This window comes from Ptychodera flava, chromosome 8 (genome assembly GCF_041260155.1).
Source record: "Ptychodera flava strain L36383 chromosome 8, AS_Pfla_20210202, whole genome shotgun sequence".
Lineage (NCBI taxonomy): Eukaryota > Metazoa > Hemichordata > Enteropneusta > Ptychoderidae > Ptychodera > Ptychodera flava.
Window position 1 is genome coordinate 24,674,198 of NC_091935.1, and position 20,101 is coordinate 24,694,298.

Genomic DNA, 20,101 nt, shown 5'->3' on the forward strand with positions numbered 1-20,101 from the left:
TATGTTGTCAAGTACCTATTATTTTGTAACGAAAGCCGACCTTTCAGGTGTACGTATCTGAGTTTATATTCTGTGGTCACAATTGTTCTATTTTAATTTCTTCATTGAGTAGACAGGTCCATGACCCACCTTAATTGACCTGAACATGATACGACTTGCATCCCACTTAATATCTTTTATTTTGTTCAAAAATCCAATTTGAACCGCTTGAAGTACAAAGTAAACATGCAGCAGATATATTGAGCATTGGAGTTCAATGTACTCCAGATAATTTCGTTGACCCTTACTGATTCAAAAGTCTTATATATTCACTCCTCCTGCATAATAATTATAAATGTTTGTTTTTTTTTGCTTTTTTCAGCTGTTCAGTCGCTGTTCTTGTTCTTAACATCTGGAAAGTTGATACAATAATGCAACATTTTAAGGTATATCACGGCCCATACATATGGAAACGAAAGCTTAAATTATAGAACTGATCTGGCCAGTTTTTTTAATTACTATACTCTCGTATACGACAATTACTGCAACCGTTATCTTTTCCCCTGACTGCAAAATACTTTCTCTTCCTCTTTAATATTTATGCAAGGCAACTCTATATATCAAGTACATTAATTAGTCCCTGCAGATGAAGACTTGGGAACTTAGGGGTAAGTCTCCGTCTGTCCGTCGGTCTGTACACCCGTGCGTCGGACCAGAGTTGTTTTTTAGACATCTTTGCCCGACTTTATCGAAACTTCTTAGCAAAAGCAAAATATACTATAAGATATATACGTGTAAATTTGTTTTGCGATGCGATCCGACATGACGGCCGGGTTAGGTTGTCACTAGAGTTTTTGGTGTCTGGAGCCATGATACACATTTGTGCCTCAACTTATTTTGTTGTAATGAACTTGTCATTAGTGCAATAAATGCTTCTCAATCTGTTTGTCATTGTGATTGTCTACCTAACAACACCTTTATCAAGAAAAGTTGGACGTCCAGAGAAACCAGAGAGACATGTCATAATTGACTCTGTTCGAACTTGGCAAAAATACAACGCAAAATAAAATGATACAAATGCATGTCAATATGTTTTGCTTTCAATCTCAAATGTCCAGCCAGAGGCATTTTTTGTCAAAACTGTTGATGTGTAGAGCCATTGCACAAAAATAAGTCAATTTTGTTAAAACTTTGCACAAGAACAGTGCCCAATGACATATAAATGCCAGATGATTTATTTTGCAATATCGTTTTTTATTACAAGGTGGGAGTATTCATGTCCAGAGCTGTTTTATTAAAACTTGGCCAATGACAATACGCTAAGGCTTAAATGTACACGTCAATTTGTTTCACGATGCAATAAAAGATGGACATGTATCATTTTTTTAATGATCAAACCCATCACATAGGCATGCACAAGTTGTGTCAATAAAGGCGTTACTGCTATAAACTCGTTGTATCGTATGCATACATTGTAAACAACCGTTAAATTACTGATTACTAGTGGGGACTGTGTCATTCACGATGACTTTTTTTCTCAATGGTACGATAATTATGAATCATTCAACTTGTGCGTTGGCCGTTTGTTTGGGAATGTTATGATGACGTTTACATGACTACACAGTCATCAGAGGGAATTCGCCGAATAGTGAGTGAGCGCTCAGTGACGTCACATTTCAAGCCCACTGGTTTCACTGGGCGTTCACAGGGGACTGTAAGATTGATTATTCAAGACTGCAATAACAAATTAATCTGATGGTATAATTCAGTACAGTTCCAGGGTGAATTGCTTGCAAACTACACAATATCCTATTTTCTAGCCCTTTTGCATCGACCAACGCAAGTTTCTGACGCCACATGATTGTGTGTATAAGCAGAAGATTCGATGATTGGCATAAGTGGAGGTCACTGCCGTTTGTATGACCAGCTAGCTTTCTGTGTCATCAGATTATCAGCTGACTTATTTGTTTTCCATTACATGTATTCTCAAACAAGGCTATGCACGCCCTCTGAATCGAAATGGTGAATTCGCCCTCCAAAGGTGGTTTGAACAGGATTAGTTATTGGCAGACGACTAAATTTGGCGCCACATCATATTTCGAAATCCTGTCAGTGCAATAATATACGACAGCGTATTTTCACCAGCAAACTACATGTAATCTCTTTATCAGTATTGCGTAAAATATATGTCCCTTGTCGTGTTTTTCATGCCAATAGAAGGCGCACTGAAGGGATAAACCACTACATTTTAGTGGGTGATCACAAATTCAAAAACATTCAAAAGTGTTCCAAAGTACATCACATGTCGCTTCTTTTACAAAAACAATTTACATCGAGTGGAAAGTTAAAGATATTTGAATTTTGCAGGAAGATTGATTTTTTTTCAGGACAGGGCTGTATACCCTTCGCACACTGAATCGTCAAAGTAGAAAATTCCATTTCAGCATTCTGACCACCCTTTCCAATATCTACGGGTTCATCCTCTAGCGAGAGTCAGTGGCTCACGGAACACAATATCGTGGTCAAATAGTACAGTTACTCGTCAAAGAGATAAATGTTTATTTTGACCTTGTGTACAATTGTCCGATGTGAAGCGTTATATACCTCGCTGTATTTTTTTTGAATCACCAAAAGTAGGTCTACTCTCGGCAGTCTGAGAGTGTGAACAGCGTTACGAAACACAATTAGCAACAACAGCAGAGTTATCTATGAATTTTCAGCATGTTCAATTTGACTTGACAGGAAACGAAATCTATTAATCTTCTATCTACCCACCGCTATTAACGTGAGTGGCTCAATGTTAGTCCATCGGAATATAATCAAACTGTACAAATTCATTTTATTGAACAAAACTGAAACTGTTAAATAAGCGGTGATATCATCTGTTATGGTACAGAATTTTCAGGGGCGTGATGTGAGAAAAAGTAATACATGCATAACCAGACATGGAAGAGATAATATACCCCCATATGATAGTAATAATGATACAGAATACGGCAAAGAAAAACAAATCTTAGACGTGTAAACAGATCAGCCACAGACGACCAATCGTGCCAGTGGCTATACCCTGTCAAGTAGATGTTTACATGTGTAAGTGCTTCTTCTTGTGCACGTCTCCTTCTATACAGTGGGGCCTATGAATAAGATAACGGAAGGGGATTAAGGTCACTACTTAAAGGTTGCGAAAAACAGGATTGAAATGTTCGAACTTTTTGTGTTCACCATAGTTTTGGCAACATTGTGATTTATTTTGCTTTGTAACAACGCTAGCCAGGCCCGGCACTGTGTGCACCGGTGCACGAGCATTGAACCTCTGCGCCGCGACATAGCTGTTAGTTTATGTACTTAAACAGTTAAATATCTCTCTTTCCCTCATCCATGTACCCATCGGGTGAACTATCAACCTCTTCGCATACTTTGCTATCACAATGGTACAATAAGCTTGCGAACGACATAACATACAGTGCATGACATCACCACGATGACCTGATATTTACGATCGAAGGAGCATGTCCTTGTCAACCAAGGGATAAAGAGGCACTCACAATATCCTCAAAGCTTAAATCGTAAAGATAGGACAAGACTTTACAAGTAAGGTCAGACAGGGTGTTCAACTTCGGCTAGGGAGTAAGTATACAGTCTACAAGGGATATATTTTAAAGCTGTCCAAGTAGGTGTCATTAGATGACACGAACGGCATATCAATAGCATTCAAATATGGTGCAAGCGAAGTCCTAAAATAACCAAACGATTGCATGATAGGTCCATGTTAAAGACAGAGAAACATAAACACATAAAGAGAAATAATGACAAGTGTTAAAATTCCATCTATATCTGTTTGTCTGTCTGTCTCTGTATGTATGTATGTATGTATGTATGTATGTATGTATGTATGTATGTATGTATGTATGTATGTATGTATGTATGTATGTATGTATGTATGTATGTATGTATGTATGTATGTATGTATGTATGTATGTATGTATGTATGTATGTATGTATGTATGTATGTTTGTATCTATCTATGTATGTATCTATGTATGTATCTATGTATTATCTATGTAAGGTGCGTGGTTACAGAAATCTTCATTGCAATGCTATTGGCGTTGACGTATTTAATTACAATTTTTCGATTCTATGGATCATATATTGAGGCTTTACAGTACAATATATAATCTCATCATAGGCAAGGTGTTCGGAATTGCGCACAGTAAATCACCTTAATTATGTTTTTATTCCTCAATACAAGGCTGGACGAAAATATTTGATTTGTTTAAGTTGAAATCCAAGCCAAGAACACGCAAACTTGCTTTCAGCTGAATTGCGTCATCGTACATAACAACAAGAGAACGGTGATGTGAACAAAAAATATCGCATTAAACTATTTCAGATCACTCCAAGTTGTGAATAGCATGATATTTTGAACTGTGGTTCCAGCGAAAGCAAAAGTTGATCGTATAAAGTGAAGTTTGTCAAAAGCCAGGAACCTACACTTAGACGCAGCCACGTTTAAAGTACTTTATTTTGACACAAACAGAGCTCTCAGATTTATGTATCATAGCTGGTTTGCTGTATGTTATGCTGCCTCATAGGCCACGGACGGCTTCGGACGTCGAGCTATCCTGTGTTTTCTCGTACGTTCAGAGTCACTGATATCGTGCAATGGACCCTCTATTGTTACCTTGTGTCAACGGTATTTGAGCAGCGTGAATGTGCAAGTGACTTTGCTTTGGCTTTAGACCCAGACGGAAAGTGCCGTGTCATTGATAGGGAGTAACCCCGGTCACTGTAAGGGACCGTTCAGTTTTTACGGCCGGGGGGGGGGGGGGGCCGGCAAAATCTTGTCGCCGGTGTTCAAAAAAATATAGACCCCCCCTGCATTTTTCGCGAAAAAAATGATGACCCCCCCTTTGTCAGACGAAAAATTTTTATACCCCCCCCCCCCCCCCGCTGAAAAATAACAAAACCCATATGTCAAATTTACCCGCACGGTTTGGATTTGAACTCCGGTACGCGGCGCACTTTATTCGTGTAGCAGAGATGCCAGTGCACAAACTTCTCAGCCACATCCATGCAAACGTCTGTTAATTAGGACGACTGTAAGGCAATTTTTAACTTCATTTCCATAGACAACCTATGTCCATGGACATTGTATAAAGTAAACTTTATTGGAGTGGTTCGCCAAAGGCAGCCCTCCGGTTAAGAGGGTCATGGGCCATTACGTAAAGTCAACTTTATTCTGGTGGGCCACCAAAGGTGGCCCGCTGGTAAAAAGAGGGTCGACCATGGTCATTGCACGAAGTAAACTTTACTGAACAGGGCCGCTGAAGGCGTCCGGCCGTTAAGATGGTCATGGGTAATACATAAAGTATATTTATTGTAGTGGGCCGCCGAAGGCGGCCCGCCGGTAAAGAGGGTCGATAATAGCCATGGCATAAAAGTGAACTTTATTGTAGGTATTATGTTTTTGAAAATGTGGTGACCCCCCCTTTCCTACCAGTGAAAAAGTGATGACCCCCCCTTCTCGGATTCCAAAATTATGATGACCCCCCCCTGGATTTTGCCCCCCCCCGGCCGTAAAACTGAACGGTCCCTAATGGCTAATGAAAATACTCTACTCAGGTGATCTTATTCGAAGTGGGACCCCAAGTACTACAAAACATCAAGCTAAGTGAAAAGTTGAAGGGATTTTTGTTGTCAAGATGGTAATGGGCGTGCTTCCTTTGTAGAAAGTAAAATTTACTGAGTAATGTTGGCTCAAGGCGAAGGTGCTCAATTGAAGTGACAGCAGCATAGTGCCGCCTCTCTGAATTGCCGTGATAGGCTACTCCATACGCAACAGATTATCGCCGCCGAAACGGATACGGTACAAGACCCCGTAAGATAAAACTAGGTGACCCGCAGAGAATGAGTAGCCTATAGATTATCAACACTTCCCCTCCACAGTCAATGATCACTCAGTTGTGTTTACATGAACGGGTTGACCCGTTGATGACACGAGGGAAACAGACAGCCGAAAGTTCACTGAGTTTTTACGCTGAGTACACTAGTGCTAGGAATACTAGTCTCAGCCCAGCCAACCGCATACAGCGACCTGAGACGTACTCCGCAATTTATGTGCCTCGTGGGAAAGTTTGGGACAAATGCTTTAAGGCTTCATGTGTAAACATATCTATAAACTGAGAACGACGTCTTTATATACTGCTCTCCTTTTCAACACCTAACCAAGGGGATGACTTTGTCTTTAAATGTCATTTATTTTATTTGATATAAATTTAATTCATAAGATTTCGGTTTGCTGATTTAAATCAATGCCCGGCAAAACTTATCATGAATTAAATAGCGCGTACTTTCACACGTCAAATTCGCCATTGCATAATCTGACATATGAATATCTATTGATCGATTTATCTATCTATCTATCTATCTATCTATCTATCTATCTATCTATCTATCTATCTATCTATCTATCTATCTATCTATCTGTCTATCTATCTATCTATCTATCTGGGAAACAGTGAGCACAAGACAGCCTTCATGGACAACATTTTGTCAACAAACTACCTGCGCATATTTCTTCGATGACGTAACTCACAAAACTTACTCCAGTTTTGTCAACCAGTAAAGCGTGCGTGACGTAATTGAGTTGAGATCTATTATCACAACGTATTGAAATTGATGTAACAAACAAATTCTGAACATGTTCAGGACCTTACTGGAATTTACCGGCTCTGGCACGGTTTATATTAATTCATTGTGGCGCTGGAAATTTCCAGTTAGTCAAGGGTCGAAGGGTAGACAGCAAAGAAAGGGTGGGTATATATGAGGCAGTGCCAATCTTGAGATCTAGGATCATGGTACAGGCTGTATTGGTACACCGGTCGTTCTCACACACTCGCACGGAGTCCCGCTAACCGTCACAGACATCTAAACATCTCGTGGCTTGTCAAACACGTCCAAATCGCCCACGGTCACACCATTTATCCTAACACGTACCGAACACGACTCATTACAGCCTGAGCTACAAAGTGCGTTCTGTCCGTGTATTGACACCACGCAGGGATCTTACAACCAAAACATGTCGGTAATTGGTCCATTAATTTTTGTTTGCGTCGTCCTTGTCGACGGTAAGTACCCAATTCGGCCGAGCACCCAGACAATCTTCCAATGTTGACAAATGTGAACTATTCAAGAGTACTTCTAGGACAACAAATCAAGTCTTAAGAAAGTAGATAGATCCACTTAACAAGCGTGTGAAATTCGATGAGGCTAGCGAGGACGCTCACTCATGGCACCACAAAGCCCATCAAATCTAATTTATTGTCTTCATAGAAGGGACTTGGAATTTAAAATATGACGCATCAGGACTTAAAGAAATAACGTACAGATTGTCAGTGGTATACTAATTGCTGGCTGTATGCAGGATGTGTGACAGCACCCTGTGGCTTCTCATTAACTCTGGTAAATACAAGGAGCTATGTTTACAAATTTTACTACAATTTTAAGCGACAACGGCCTCCTCATGCCTTTACGCGCGTCTGTCGTTCAAGTTGACTGAGCGTAACCTGCCTTATTTTTTGTGAACCATGCACTCAAATTATTTACACATCTACTTAAGAAAGGACATTATGGGGCCTTCATGATATTAATTTAACCTTCAGTCTGGCGGGAAAAAGTGGCATGTGTCAGTGCTGCAACTATCCAAGCGTGAAACTTTGAATGTATGCTACATCAACATACACTTACTTTTCTTAACAAAGTATGAGGTTGTTGTTTCATACTTTTACCCTGGGTAATGCATTTCAATTCTAGAACGTTCTTGGTTCAACATCTCGAAGGACTTTTACTGTTACTGTTGTTTGTTTCTTAAGGCATATTTTGTGTTTCCGTGCTTCAAACTACTTTGTTAGCAGATATGACTTGAAAGTTCACTTCCACAAGATACATCTGGTAGAGCCATAGTGTATCACCCCAATATGTAACAGTTCACCCAATATGTTATAGTAACCCAATATGTAATACCCTACGCAATTTGTAATAAGATTTAACCCAATATGTAATAACATTGAACAGGAGATATAATAACACCCCTTAACAACCAACAGCATTCCACAAATTGGTTAAACCGATGATGCAAGTATTAAGCTTGGCAAATTTGCAAAACTAATTCATTGTTTTAACCTAATTTATTGTTTTAAATAAACAATAAACATTCCATATTTTTAAACTCGTAATTTATGGTCGGTAGTTTCGGTGTTTAACATAGTTGTACTTTCAAATTGCTTCATAAAATGATAACATGGACTAAATATACTTAGTCTATATGGATTCTCCACAGCTGATAAATTCAGTGTAAATGAAAAAAAAATTATGACGGAAGTAATGTGTTCAGCGATAATAAAATGAAAAAAAATCATGACAATTGCATGAAATCCAACTCATATTCCATGATTCCGTTCCATTATGAGTTGGATACAGCTTTGTAACTCGATATGTTTTCATTTGACAGAAATACATAGTTATTTCATTTTCAAAGTCCAACTTCCACAGTATATAACAACAAATTAATCTAATCCATGGACAGTGCATGGAAGTTTTAATACATATTGAATTGATATGTAACAAAATCTCTTTAGACTTTGCATAGAAGGTTTAAAACATATTGAGTTCTAGCCAATATGTAAAAAAATCATCATAGAGTACGCATATAAGTTTTACTACATTATTTGGTTAAACTAATATGTAATAAAATCCCCATGGACAATGCATGAATGTTTTACCGTCGCTTTCATATTTATCCTAATTTTGTTTTAGTTTTTATGAGTGTTGCTGACTAAAAATAATTCAAAAGTTAAACAAACAAGTACAATATTTGAACCATTGCTGTCACGTTCTGATTGCAGGGCGATCAGAAACTAGTGACATTGGTGAAATTTTCTCAGCGAAGCCAGTTTAGATCACTGAATTGCTTATGATCTGTAAATAGACAGAACAAAATAAACATATATCGCAACTGTTTTAACGCCCTTAAAATCACCACACTTTCGCAAACGAAAACACAGCCATGATCGTCTGAGAAACTACATAATAAAAAGGTAAAACCCATAAAGAAAAAAAATTACATTACATAATTTATGACTCGCCATTTGCAACTAACGTTATTCCTGCACCCAAAGAATAGTGATTATGATAGTTTTTAGTGAGCTTTTAGTGACATACATAAATACATACATACATACATACATACATACATACATACATACATACATACATACATACATACATACATACATACATACATACATACATACATACATACATACACACATACATACATACATACATACATACATACATACATACATACATACATACATACATACATACATACATACATCTACATTGTCTATAATTACAAGATCGCAGTCTCGATATTCTTGCTAATTTTTGTCTTGCAGACGTGTATGTACAATGCCAAACCCAGTTTACCGTGAGCAGCGGTGAAACTGAACTCCCTGTTTTCAACGAGACTGCCGAGAACCTGAGGAAGAATTTGGTGGACTATTTCAGCACAGAGCGACACCACAGGAGTCCTGGCGCGAAGGAGAAGGCCAGAGATTTCATTTTCAACTCCTTCGTCTCCTACGGTATGCGAGTTGAGAACCAGACCTTCGCAACTGAAAACATCAAGGTGGGTACGCGGTTTTGACGCTATATGTGGGAAGGAAATTCTGAACCGAACACTGTTTATTTGCGAGCTAATTTTGTAAATAAGCCGACTGACGATACACGTGAAACATATGTACGTCATGAAGTTCAAGAAAGTACACATGTAACAGATGTACATCATGTAGTTCAACATTTTTTTTTTGAATTGCGCCAAATACATACATACATATATCAGTGTTTTCTCTGCATGTTCACTGAAGTGGGCAATTTCTGTCCCATTCATCAAAATTAGGGGGCAAACTTGATATTTGAGGGGGCAGTATTTTTTAATGCTTACTAATGACATTAAACAACATACCCTATCAAAACATGAACATAAAATGGCACTAATATCCATGGACATTTTCGATGCGTCCACTCCACGTTAAGCACGTCACCAAAATTGAATGACAGATTGAATGAATGATATTTTGTCTTTTCCGGGGAATATTCTGAATAGAAATAACAGCAAATTCACAGTTCACTACACTCTGCGTTTGAGTCACCATCATATGGGCGTATTTGCTTGCTGTGTTTTGTGCGCGATTTTCGCGCAGTCAGTAACTTTTAAAGGGCAGAAAATGGCTCGAAATGCGCAATTTGCGCAATCGCGCAGTCGAGAGAAAACCCTGCATATATATATAATATATATATATATATATATATATATATATATATATATATATATATATATATATATATATATATATATATATATATATACACTTATGCATTGCAATGATTTTAGCATTTTAAGGGCAACTTTTGTCATGCCCATTTTTACGGCTTTTTGCTTTCTTCTGGGAGTATATGGAAATGCTAAGAATTTCTTCTGTCAACATTGCCTCTATATGTAATGCCTTAGTGTTATTGTGTTGTATCCGAGGAACTATATTTTTCCCCGTTGACCCTAAATGTTGAATTTCTGTCAGGCATCAATGTAGGCAAATGCCAGATTATTTAGAAATTTTATACCTATATTTTTTATTGACTGATTTGTGTTTATGTTTATTTATATGCGACCATATGTAAAGGATCTTCCAATTGCATTACCGTTTTCCTCGTGTACGTTACCTCGACTGCGGCAGTATTCTGTCACAATAACCGTCAAGATAAACTTATGTTGCCCTTGTTAAGGGATGGACCATTAGACCTTGGGAGGGGGGTGGTCACAATGAAATTGTGAAAAAATTTTTTAATATTGTAAATTTCTGAAATTTTTTTTTCCAATTGAGATTAGCTGTGCAAATTTTTTTTTTCAGAGTAAATTTTCAGATTTATAATTTTTTTTTAAGTTCGTCGCTGTCTGAAGATAAAGAGGGCAAAGATGTGGTGCCAAGCACCACAAGTGGCCACGCAAGCGGTCACGGGGGGGGGGGGGAGGTCAGGAGAGGGGTGTCCCCCTGCTGCTGTTGGAGCTTTTGAAAAATAGAGATTACAATGGTGTTATTTGGTGGCACTTGGGGAGTATTTTTGAAGGGGGAGGTCAGGAGGGGTGTCCCCCTCCTGCCGTTGGAGCTTTTGAAAAATAGAGATTAAAATGGTGTTTATTGGTGGCACTTGGGGAGTATTTTTGCGGGGGAGGTCAGGAGGGGGGTGTCCCCCTCCTGCTGTTGGAGCTTTTGAAAAATAGACATAAAAATGGTGTTATTTGGTGGCACTTTGGGAGCATTTTTTTCGGATTACACATCTTCCTCTGAAACATGGTCTTCTCTCTCCTCAGTAGCTTCCTATAGTTTTGAAAATTGACTATTTTGGTTTCCTGGCTTCCCTTTCTACTGCGTGGTGAAATGGCTACATACACCCCACCAAACATCATGCATATCTCATGATTTACAATTGATTTTGACAAGCTGAGAAGCTAAAAGAAGCTAAATAATATAGTTAAATTTGCATATTTGTGTTTTCAGAGCAATTGTTGCCCTTTTTTGATCAAAACATCTATTCTCTGTAGCAGCATGTCCAAATTGATTGGATGTGTATAGATGTGTTGAAATTTCAATATTTATCTTTTTAGGGCAATTTATGCCATTCATGGTCAAAAAATCTGTATTCTCTGAAATAGACCATGGGCCAGTATAGGTGAAACCTCCCCCTCTGGGGAATTTTGCAGACAATGTTTTTCTGAAAGCCTATCATGTAAGAAGTAAAATTCTGTTTGTTTGCCATCTGGGCAGTGGGGCGTTTAGAAGTTATAGGCTTTTAAAGTTAGGTGGGTAGGTACACAAGAAAACCCGCAAAATGCGATATCTAACAAGGGTAGGGGTAGGGTTGCCCTGCCAAATGCTCTTTGCATGCACTTGTACCGCAAGCAACTATGGTGTATGTGGTATCAATCGAAAGCTTATGAAACGGTCTATCATATTATCACTAATTTACATACATATCGCCGGATATTACGTAACAATGACGTCATTTCAAAAATACCGCCAGGAAAATGGTATCTTAGACGTCGGTATAGAGAGTATGTTTATTGCTTATACCACGCACCTTAAGGGTGAATTTTGTCAAGTTCAATACATGTGATAATGTACACTGCATGAGTTGATACATCCAGCTGATGTCATTTGTGACAAATATCTCAAACCAATAATTTAAATTCCAAAATCATTGATATCAGGCAGGCGTTTTGATCACTTTTACACTGCGTTTATGCAGCTGCGTTTAAGTTTCGATTTAAGTAAGTTTTCAGCTGTAGGATTTTATAACGTTGTCACAGTAAGTGTTGATTGTGGTAGGCAAGTCATTCACTTAATTTTCTGATAAAACACTTTAGTTTGGGTTACAGTTACACCAATACATAACTTTCCAGTATAGGAAAAGTTGCATCTTGATTTACCATTACTATCCTTTTAATTTGTAAATTATTTCAGCCAAGGTATATAACTTAGTATATTTTTACATTTCATCAAAAGTTTGGCCGCTACGTTTGACTTCTTAACTGGGTTAACTTCTGAACATGTTTATGAAATATACTGAGCATTGAAGTGTGATATTGTTTTCTCCTGATCACCCGTATCATATTTTGATTGATGCAGCTTCAACTTTGACATATGAACCTGAATTCTACAATAAATATCAGATTGTGTATTCACAGTAGCACGTAAAATAAAGAACCCTAAGGCGCAAGGGTGTTGCACGTGTTATCCAGTGAGACTCTGACAGCTTTTAATACTACCAGAGAGATTTTTGTTACAAGGTGATAGACCTGCTTTAAGGTTCTATACATGCACTAGAGCTTTCATAATTTTCATCAGCTATCTAGTATTATCCAGTTTGAGTGAACAAAAACTTGTTCCGTTTTTAATAACGATAGTGCTTGAGCTCATATCGTTTTTTCAGCTCTAAGCACGTTTATATTTACCATATATGAATATTTTTGCAGTGAGCTGTTGTCTTTATCCAAGATTTTAACTCTTCTTTCATATCTTTATGTGTTAATCGTTAGTTGGCTAAAAGTCATTAATTTTTTCACATTTTTCACATACCAGCACGGACAAACATGTCTCGAAAGGAAACACCCCTTCATATGACAGCAAAGGGGAAAAGAAAAAGATCGCGATCAAAATCTTTACCAGTACGGAAGATTTGTATAATTCATTTTGATAGAAACACGACAGACACCAAGGTGAATCCCCTGTATAACAAAAGTTTTTCAAAGATACAAGAAATTTCCAAACTGAGACAAAGCAGTGCTGATCCTGCTGTGCGACTGGATGAAACATCCAGAATATACCCGAACAGTTCAACACCACGATTCATGGTAGCCACCGTTGGTGTTACCAGAACTTTACAAACATAAACGGTTGAAGAGAAAATGTACAGGTGACATAGAGGACGAAGCAAGCAGTTCAAAGAGAAGGCGGCGAGCTCAAATAAAACCAAATTCAAAATCTCTACTCTTACCATGTGATAGGTGTTTGTTCTGCAATAATAAATTCCTAAAGGTGAAAGGTACACGACATTTACTTGTTAAATGTGTCACAAAAACTGCAGAAGAGTCCATCAAGGCAGCTGCAGAACAAAAGGGTGATGAAATTTACTGTGTCGAATTCGGGGCATAGATTTAATTGCCCGTGAAGCACATTATCACAACTATTGCCGACGAAACTACACTAGGGAGATTAGCAAATATCAGGCTACCGGTAGAAAAGATGAGTCTGCTGACATGTTTGAGGCACATAAAAATGCATTTGCGTATATTTGCAGCTATATTGAAGAAAATATAATATTTCTTCAGAAAGTTGAGCGTATGACCATGTTGCGGGAAAGATACTTACTGTTTATGTTGCAGAATAGTCCAAAACTGTATAATGAAAACTACAAAACTGATAAACTCAAAGACAAAATAAAAAGACACTTTGGAAACAAAATTGCATTTGGCAACCGTCATACCGTGCCGAATTGGTATACTCAGTTAGTGTTGCTACTGGCCAAGCAGTAGAAATAGCATTTGAACTTGCATCATCTGTGGAACGAAGAATAGAAGAGGTGGCCATGATATTGAGACGCCAAATAATAAGTGCGTATAAGGCATAGAAGACATGCCTTGGCCACCGACCATCCTTGGTTATTATCACAGGAAAGAAAATCACCGGTCTTGCTTTGTGATTTTCTCTCTCATGTTGTTTCTGGGAAGCCACGAGAATCCCTGTCTGCAAAGGCGGAGAGATTTGTTGGTTCTTGTTCTCAAGATATTTGCTATGCTGTGACTAATGGCCAATGGGAAATGCCAAAACACATCCTACTTGCCATGACTATCCGTCATCTCACTGGTAGTGCTGAGATAATTACAATGCTAAACCGTTTTGGACATTGTCAGTCTTATTCACACACTCTAGAACTGGAAACTGCAATGAGCAACAGCATCACAGCTAACTATTCATTTCTACCTTCCGGCATTTCCACAAACAATAATGCAGTTTTGCATTTCTGCTGGGACAACTTTGACTTAAACGAAGAAACCCCGTCAGGCTCTGGTACTACTCACACTGCCCATGGTATTGCCATCCAGGAAGTTGATGGCACACTAGAACAAACCTTCCCTCAATCAAATACAAGTCGATCTCGTGAAAGGTCTATGCGTGTTCAAGTACCAGCGGGGCTTCCACCTTGTTTTATGAAAGAAAAATCAGAACCTTGCTTAAGTGTTACCACAATTGTCCCGACAAGACCGGAAAATTTAGTTAGAATTGGCTTGTCTAATTTCATTTGGATATATTGTAGGAAATCTCCTTTCAATGAAACACCCACTGTTCCTTCGTGGGCTGGATGGCTATCTGTGACAACTAACGAAACTATGCCAGAAACACAGAATACACACTCTAAGGTTGAGTATATGGCTCCTGTTAAATTTCCCATCACTGAAAATGCTACAGTACAGCATGTTATCGAAGTGTCCCAGAAAGCAACTGAAAGTGTTGGACAGGAGTTTACTATTGTGACATTTGATTTGGCTGTGGCAAAAAAAGCATACCATATTGTGTGGCAAAACCCAAAATTCAGTAATGTAATTGTCCGAATGGGGGTATTTCATACCTTATGTTCAGTGTTTTCCGCTCTTGGTAAGCGCATGAAAGGTAGTGGTCTTGAGGATATTCTGATCGAGGCAGGTGTGTGTGCCAGTGGTTCTATCCAGAGAGTTATGTCTGGAAAACATTACAATCGTGCGTTACGTGTTCACAAGATTGCTTTAGAAGCATTAGAAAGGCTTCTATTTGGAGTATTTTTGGACAAAGTAGAGGGAATTAGGGGGCTCAACGCAGAAGATAAGGCAGCCCTTCATCAACTTTCCCAATTACAAATTCTGAGAATATGCAGAAAGTGATGGCTAGTGAAAATTTCCAACAGCTTTATGATCAGTATTGCAGGGTTTAAAGATGATGTTAGGTGCGGTACCTGGGAAAGACAGCAGAATTCTGGATGAGCTATATTGACATAGTGTGGCTAATCATCTCATGCATCAGGGCAACAAAGGAAAACAATCTTGATTTGCACATTCATACTTTGCACGAACTATGTGCACTTTTCTTTGCATATGATCACCACAATTATTCACGATACATTCCTGTATATTTGATTACTCTAATGAATCTGCCACAGACACATCCAGGCGCTGAAGATCTTCTCAGGAGAAATGGATTCAGTGTCTCGCGATCTAGTGTTCCTTTATCCAGAAATGCGGTAGATATCACGATTGAACAGACTGTCAATCGACATGCCAAATCACATGGAGGGATCATTGGTTTCAGTAGGAACTATGCTGCATACCACAGGTGGTGTGTCACCCGCCACTCAAGAGCCAAGTATGTTGAAGCAACTTTGATCATGGCTGATATGATATGTACTGACGATTCAGTACACAAGCAACTGAGACCCACTCAAATAAAGAGCAGTGAGGTCGATGTGCAGAGAATGTTGCAGCTTTTGAGAATTTTATGAATCCATTTGCAGTAGAAAATAGGGATGAGTTGTATTGTCTATCATCTGGTGTTCCAGCTCCGCCAGATGTAACCCATGATCTATTGCAAGCATGTAGTCTTGGGAGAGAAGCAAGGGATACGTTTGTTAAAGAAAGCCTTGTTGATAAAAGAACCAGTTTTCATGATCCCCTGAAACGCATGAAACTGAAAACATTTGCTGCTATCGGGGCAACTAAAAAGATAAAGAGCTCACAAAACAAACTTGTTCAGTTTAAAGCTGAAAGAAATATCTTTGGTCAATTGGTTTTACTATCGACCCAACACAACATAGATCTTCACATGACATTGTCATTTCCACTTGGGCCAGTGCCATGGTCTCTAGCCACGGCTGACGGATGTCCAGTAAGACTGACAAAGCAAAGCTTCTCCATAATTTAGAAGCTACAGTCAAACCGACAGAAAAGCCCCATACCAAGAAACAGCTTATGTCGTCGATGGAAATGCAATGTTACAAGCAATTACATGTGTTCCAGAAACGTTTGAAGATGTGGCAGAGATGGCATTTCAGATTTTGCCAAAATCCCAAAGAGTTGATTTTGTGACTGATTCATACCATCCAGCATCAATAAAAACATCTGAGAGGCGACGTCGTGGTACGTCGTCGACTTTCCTGATCACAGGGCCAAAAACTAAAGCCCCGAGAGATTGGAAATCGTTTATGTCTAATGAAAAGAATAAGACACAGCTTGTGGAACTGCTATTAAAAGAATGGCAACAAGCAAAGTATGCCCCGAAACTCCAAGGACGACACTTGTATTTTGTTTGTGGTGAAAAGTGTTATCACATGAGCACTGATAATGGAGAAACTGTGCAGGTTAGACCTGAATCCGATCTTGATTCATCACAAGAGGAAGCTGACACACGCATTATCCTCCATTGTAACCACATTGCATCGACATCTCCAACATCAACATACATTGTTGTAGGTCCCCTGATACTGATGTATTGGTGTTACTTGTTAAGTTTACGCAGAATATAGAGCAAAATGTGCTCTTTGATACAGGAACTGGAAATAAGAGACGGATGCTCAATGTGAAAGACATCATTTCTGCTAAGAAGTCAGAGTTATGTTCCATACTTCCCGCTCTACATTCATTTACAGGTTGCGACACAACGAGTGCCTTTGTTCGACGTGGTAAAGTAGGACCACTGAAAATAGTAGAGAAATATCCTGAATTTTTGAGTACATTTGCAAACCTTGGAAAACAAAGAGATGTGTGTGAGAAAACCATCAAAGAGTTAGAAAAGTTTGTTTGCTATATGTATGGCAAGAGAGCGTACGTTGATGTTGACAAGCTTCGTTACGATATGTTCACACAAAAGTATCAGGCAAAGTCAGGAAACCTATTAACAAGTTTTGATGGCATCGATCTTAGTCTATTGCCACCATGCAAGAGTTCTCTACAGATGCACATATATAGGGCAAATTATCAAGCACTGATATGGAACCATTCCCATGTTCACTATCCCGATATTCCGAGTCCTTCAGAACACGGATGGAGACAGGATGAGAGTGGCATATTAACATATGAATGGACAAAAGGTGATATTCTACCCCAAGCATTAGTAGATATATTAAGTCAGTCCATTCCATCGTGTGAATCTGAAGACTTGCAAGATTCCATGAGCACTAATGGAAATGAAGATGAGGATGATGTTGAAATACCAGACAACATGGTTGATATAATTTATGAGGACAGTGATGATGAAGGTGATGTTTGAACTTGTCAGGACATATTACCCATGTACATGTCCACTGTTTCATTATTCTATCCCTTTCTTTCTACTGTTGTTTTGAAAATTGAAAATCACTGAGCATCAGCATACTTCACTTACAACGTCGAATGATTATATGTCTACATCTCAAATATCATTTATAAAGTTTTTATTGGAATTGTGTCATCATGACATAAATCTCATTACAATGAGTTTATCACAGTTTACATTATTACTTGCATTGAACTTGACAAGGTTGACCCTCAAAGGTATACAGTCACCTAAAATTTTCATATTCCTTTCGTACGGGCGCACACAGTTAAAAAGAACATTAGAGGGCGCAATCGTTTTTCTTGGCCACCCCAGTAAAAATCACTGATTGGCTGAATGGCAAGTATGTATAGTAGCTTTAGAACAGCTTTGAATAGATGACTGTATACCTTTAAGGTGTGTGATATAACCAATAAACATGTACCGCGTTTAAAATACAATTTTCTGGCGGTATTTTTGAAATGACGTCATTGTTACGTAATATCCGGCGATATGTATGTAAATTAGTAATAATATGATAGAACGTTTCATAAGCTTTCGATTGATACCACATACACCATAGTTTCCTGCGGTACAAGTGCATGCAAAGAGCATTTGGCAGGGCAACCCTACCCCTACCCTTGTTAGATATCGCATTTTGCGGGTTTTCTTGTGTACCTACCCACCTAACTTTAAAAGCCTATAACTTCTAAACGCCCCACTGCCCAGATGGCAAACAAACAGAATTTTACTTCTTACATGATAGGCTTTCAGAAAAACATTGTCTGCAAAATTCCCCAGAGGGGGGGAGGTTTCACCTATACTGGCCCATGGTCTAAAAGGGCTTGTCCAATTTCTTTGAAATTTGCTACACAAAAACGATTATTCATGCAGATTTATTTAGTATTTGCTATCGAGAAACTTTCAAAGTTCAACCCCTTTTGTGTGTTTTTGTGTTGGGATTTGTTGGATAGATGGCATTCTACGTAGTGTATTGTTGAATGTTAAAACATGTGTTGCTGTTGTTTTTGAGGCTGTTTTTTGATAAAAAAAGAATTGAAAATGCCTTTTTAAAAGCAAAATAATACATATTGACTTGATATGTTGTTTTATCATTATTGACATGTTTCTACTTGTTCACCCATTCTTGCATTCATCATTGCAATAAAATGCTGTGAAAAAAATGAAACTGATGTGGCCTGCATCTGTGTACCTTGATCTTAAAAGGCAAATACAACTTTCTGTCTTGACAACCATACCATAGTTTCAATATTTTACCTAGTGTACCTGCTTGGTTTGTACGCAGGAAACAAGTAGAAAACAGGTTCTATAATTTCATAATTTTCAAGTGACCAGAATACAAAAGTCCTGAAAAGATAAGTTAATCACAACTTCCAGTATAAGGGATACAGTCACTCTAAATGTATAAATTAAAATTAAAAATGTGCCGGGAGGATGTACTAAAAAATACAGAAAATTGCTTTCTGTCGTAAAATCTAAAACAAATTCAAAATTTTAAAGACTTTTGCAGATTTTTTTTTTTACGCCTTTGTCTTCTTATTTATATTTTTTTTATTTTGCAAACTAGTTTGAAGATTTTTTTTTTCCTATATAGTAACTTTCTGCTCTGAAATTTTTTTTTTCTGTTTTTGACCACCCCCCCTCCCAAGATCTAATGGTCCGTCCCTAATGCCGCACAAGTCATGAAATCGCAGTCAATAAATCTCTACATTAGTCAGTGTAGAATAGCCGGGTCGGAGGTCATGTACCCCATACCTTAATATTGCAGACGTGCCTCAGGGACTTGGTATGACAGTCAGAGTCGTTTGCGGCTGTTTGCCTCCTGAATAAAAGCGGGGGCGAGGGGGGGGGGGGGTAAATGCTTGATTGTGGCTGTTTGTAATTATAGGTACGTAATATCTGCACAAACGTCTGCTGTTCCATACTTATTTATTGTAAGATGGTCTTGTAAAATGTAAAATTATGCTGGCAGTATTGCCGGGATAAAAGCTATCTCGACAAATGTGCCAGTCGGAAGTGAATGAAAAGCGCTGTGACTAGCTGTGAATGGAAAGAATTGTCTCTCAGTCCTACACACTGTATACACACGCAAAAATAACACGCTATTCACGGTATAGACACCGCTTGTAATCAGATATGCCCACGTTTCAAATAAGTCATTCAAG

The 20,101-nt window shown here is 38.4% G+C and overlaps 1 protein-coding gene across 2 annotated transcripts in view; it reads left to right on the top strand.

Moving 5' to 3' along the window:
- LOC139138847 (uncharacterized protein YfbL-like) overlaps positions 1 to 20,101 on the top strand; it is a 52,490-nt gene that overhangs the window by 16,202 nt on the left and 16,187 nt on the right. The window contains exons 1-2 of one of the 2 annotated variants that reach the window (XM_070707404.1): positions 6,676 to 7,106; positions 9,438 to 9,670. In XM_070707404.1, the coding sequence (XP_070563505.1) occupies positions 7,058 to 7,106; positions 9,438 to 9,670 (282 nt within the window). In that variant the 5' untranslated portion in view covers positions 6,676 to 7,057. Of the gene's footprint in view, positions 1 to 6,675; positions 7,107 to 9,437; positions 9,671 to 20,101 lie in introns of those variants that run through there. The other variant, XM_070707403.1, reaches the window with a different exon arrangement.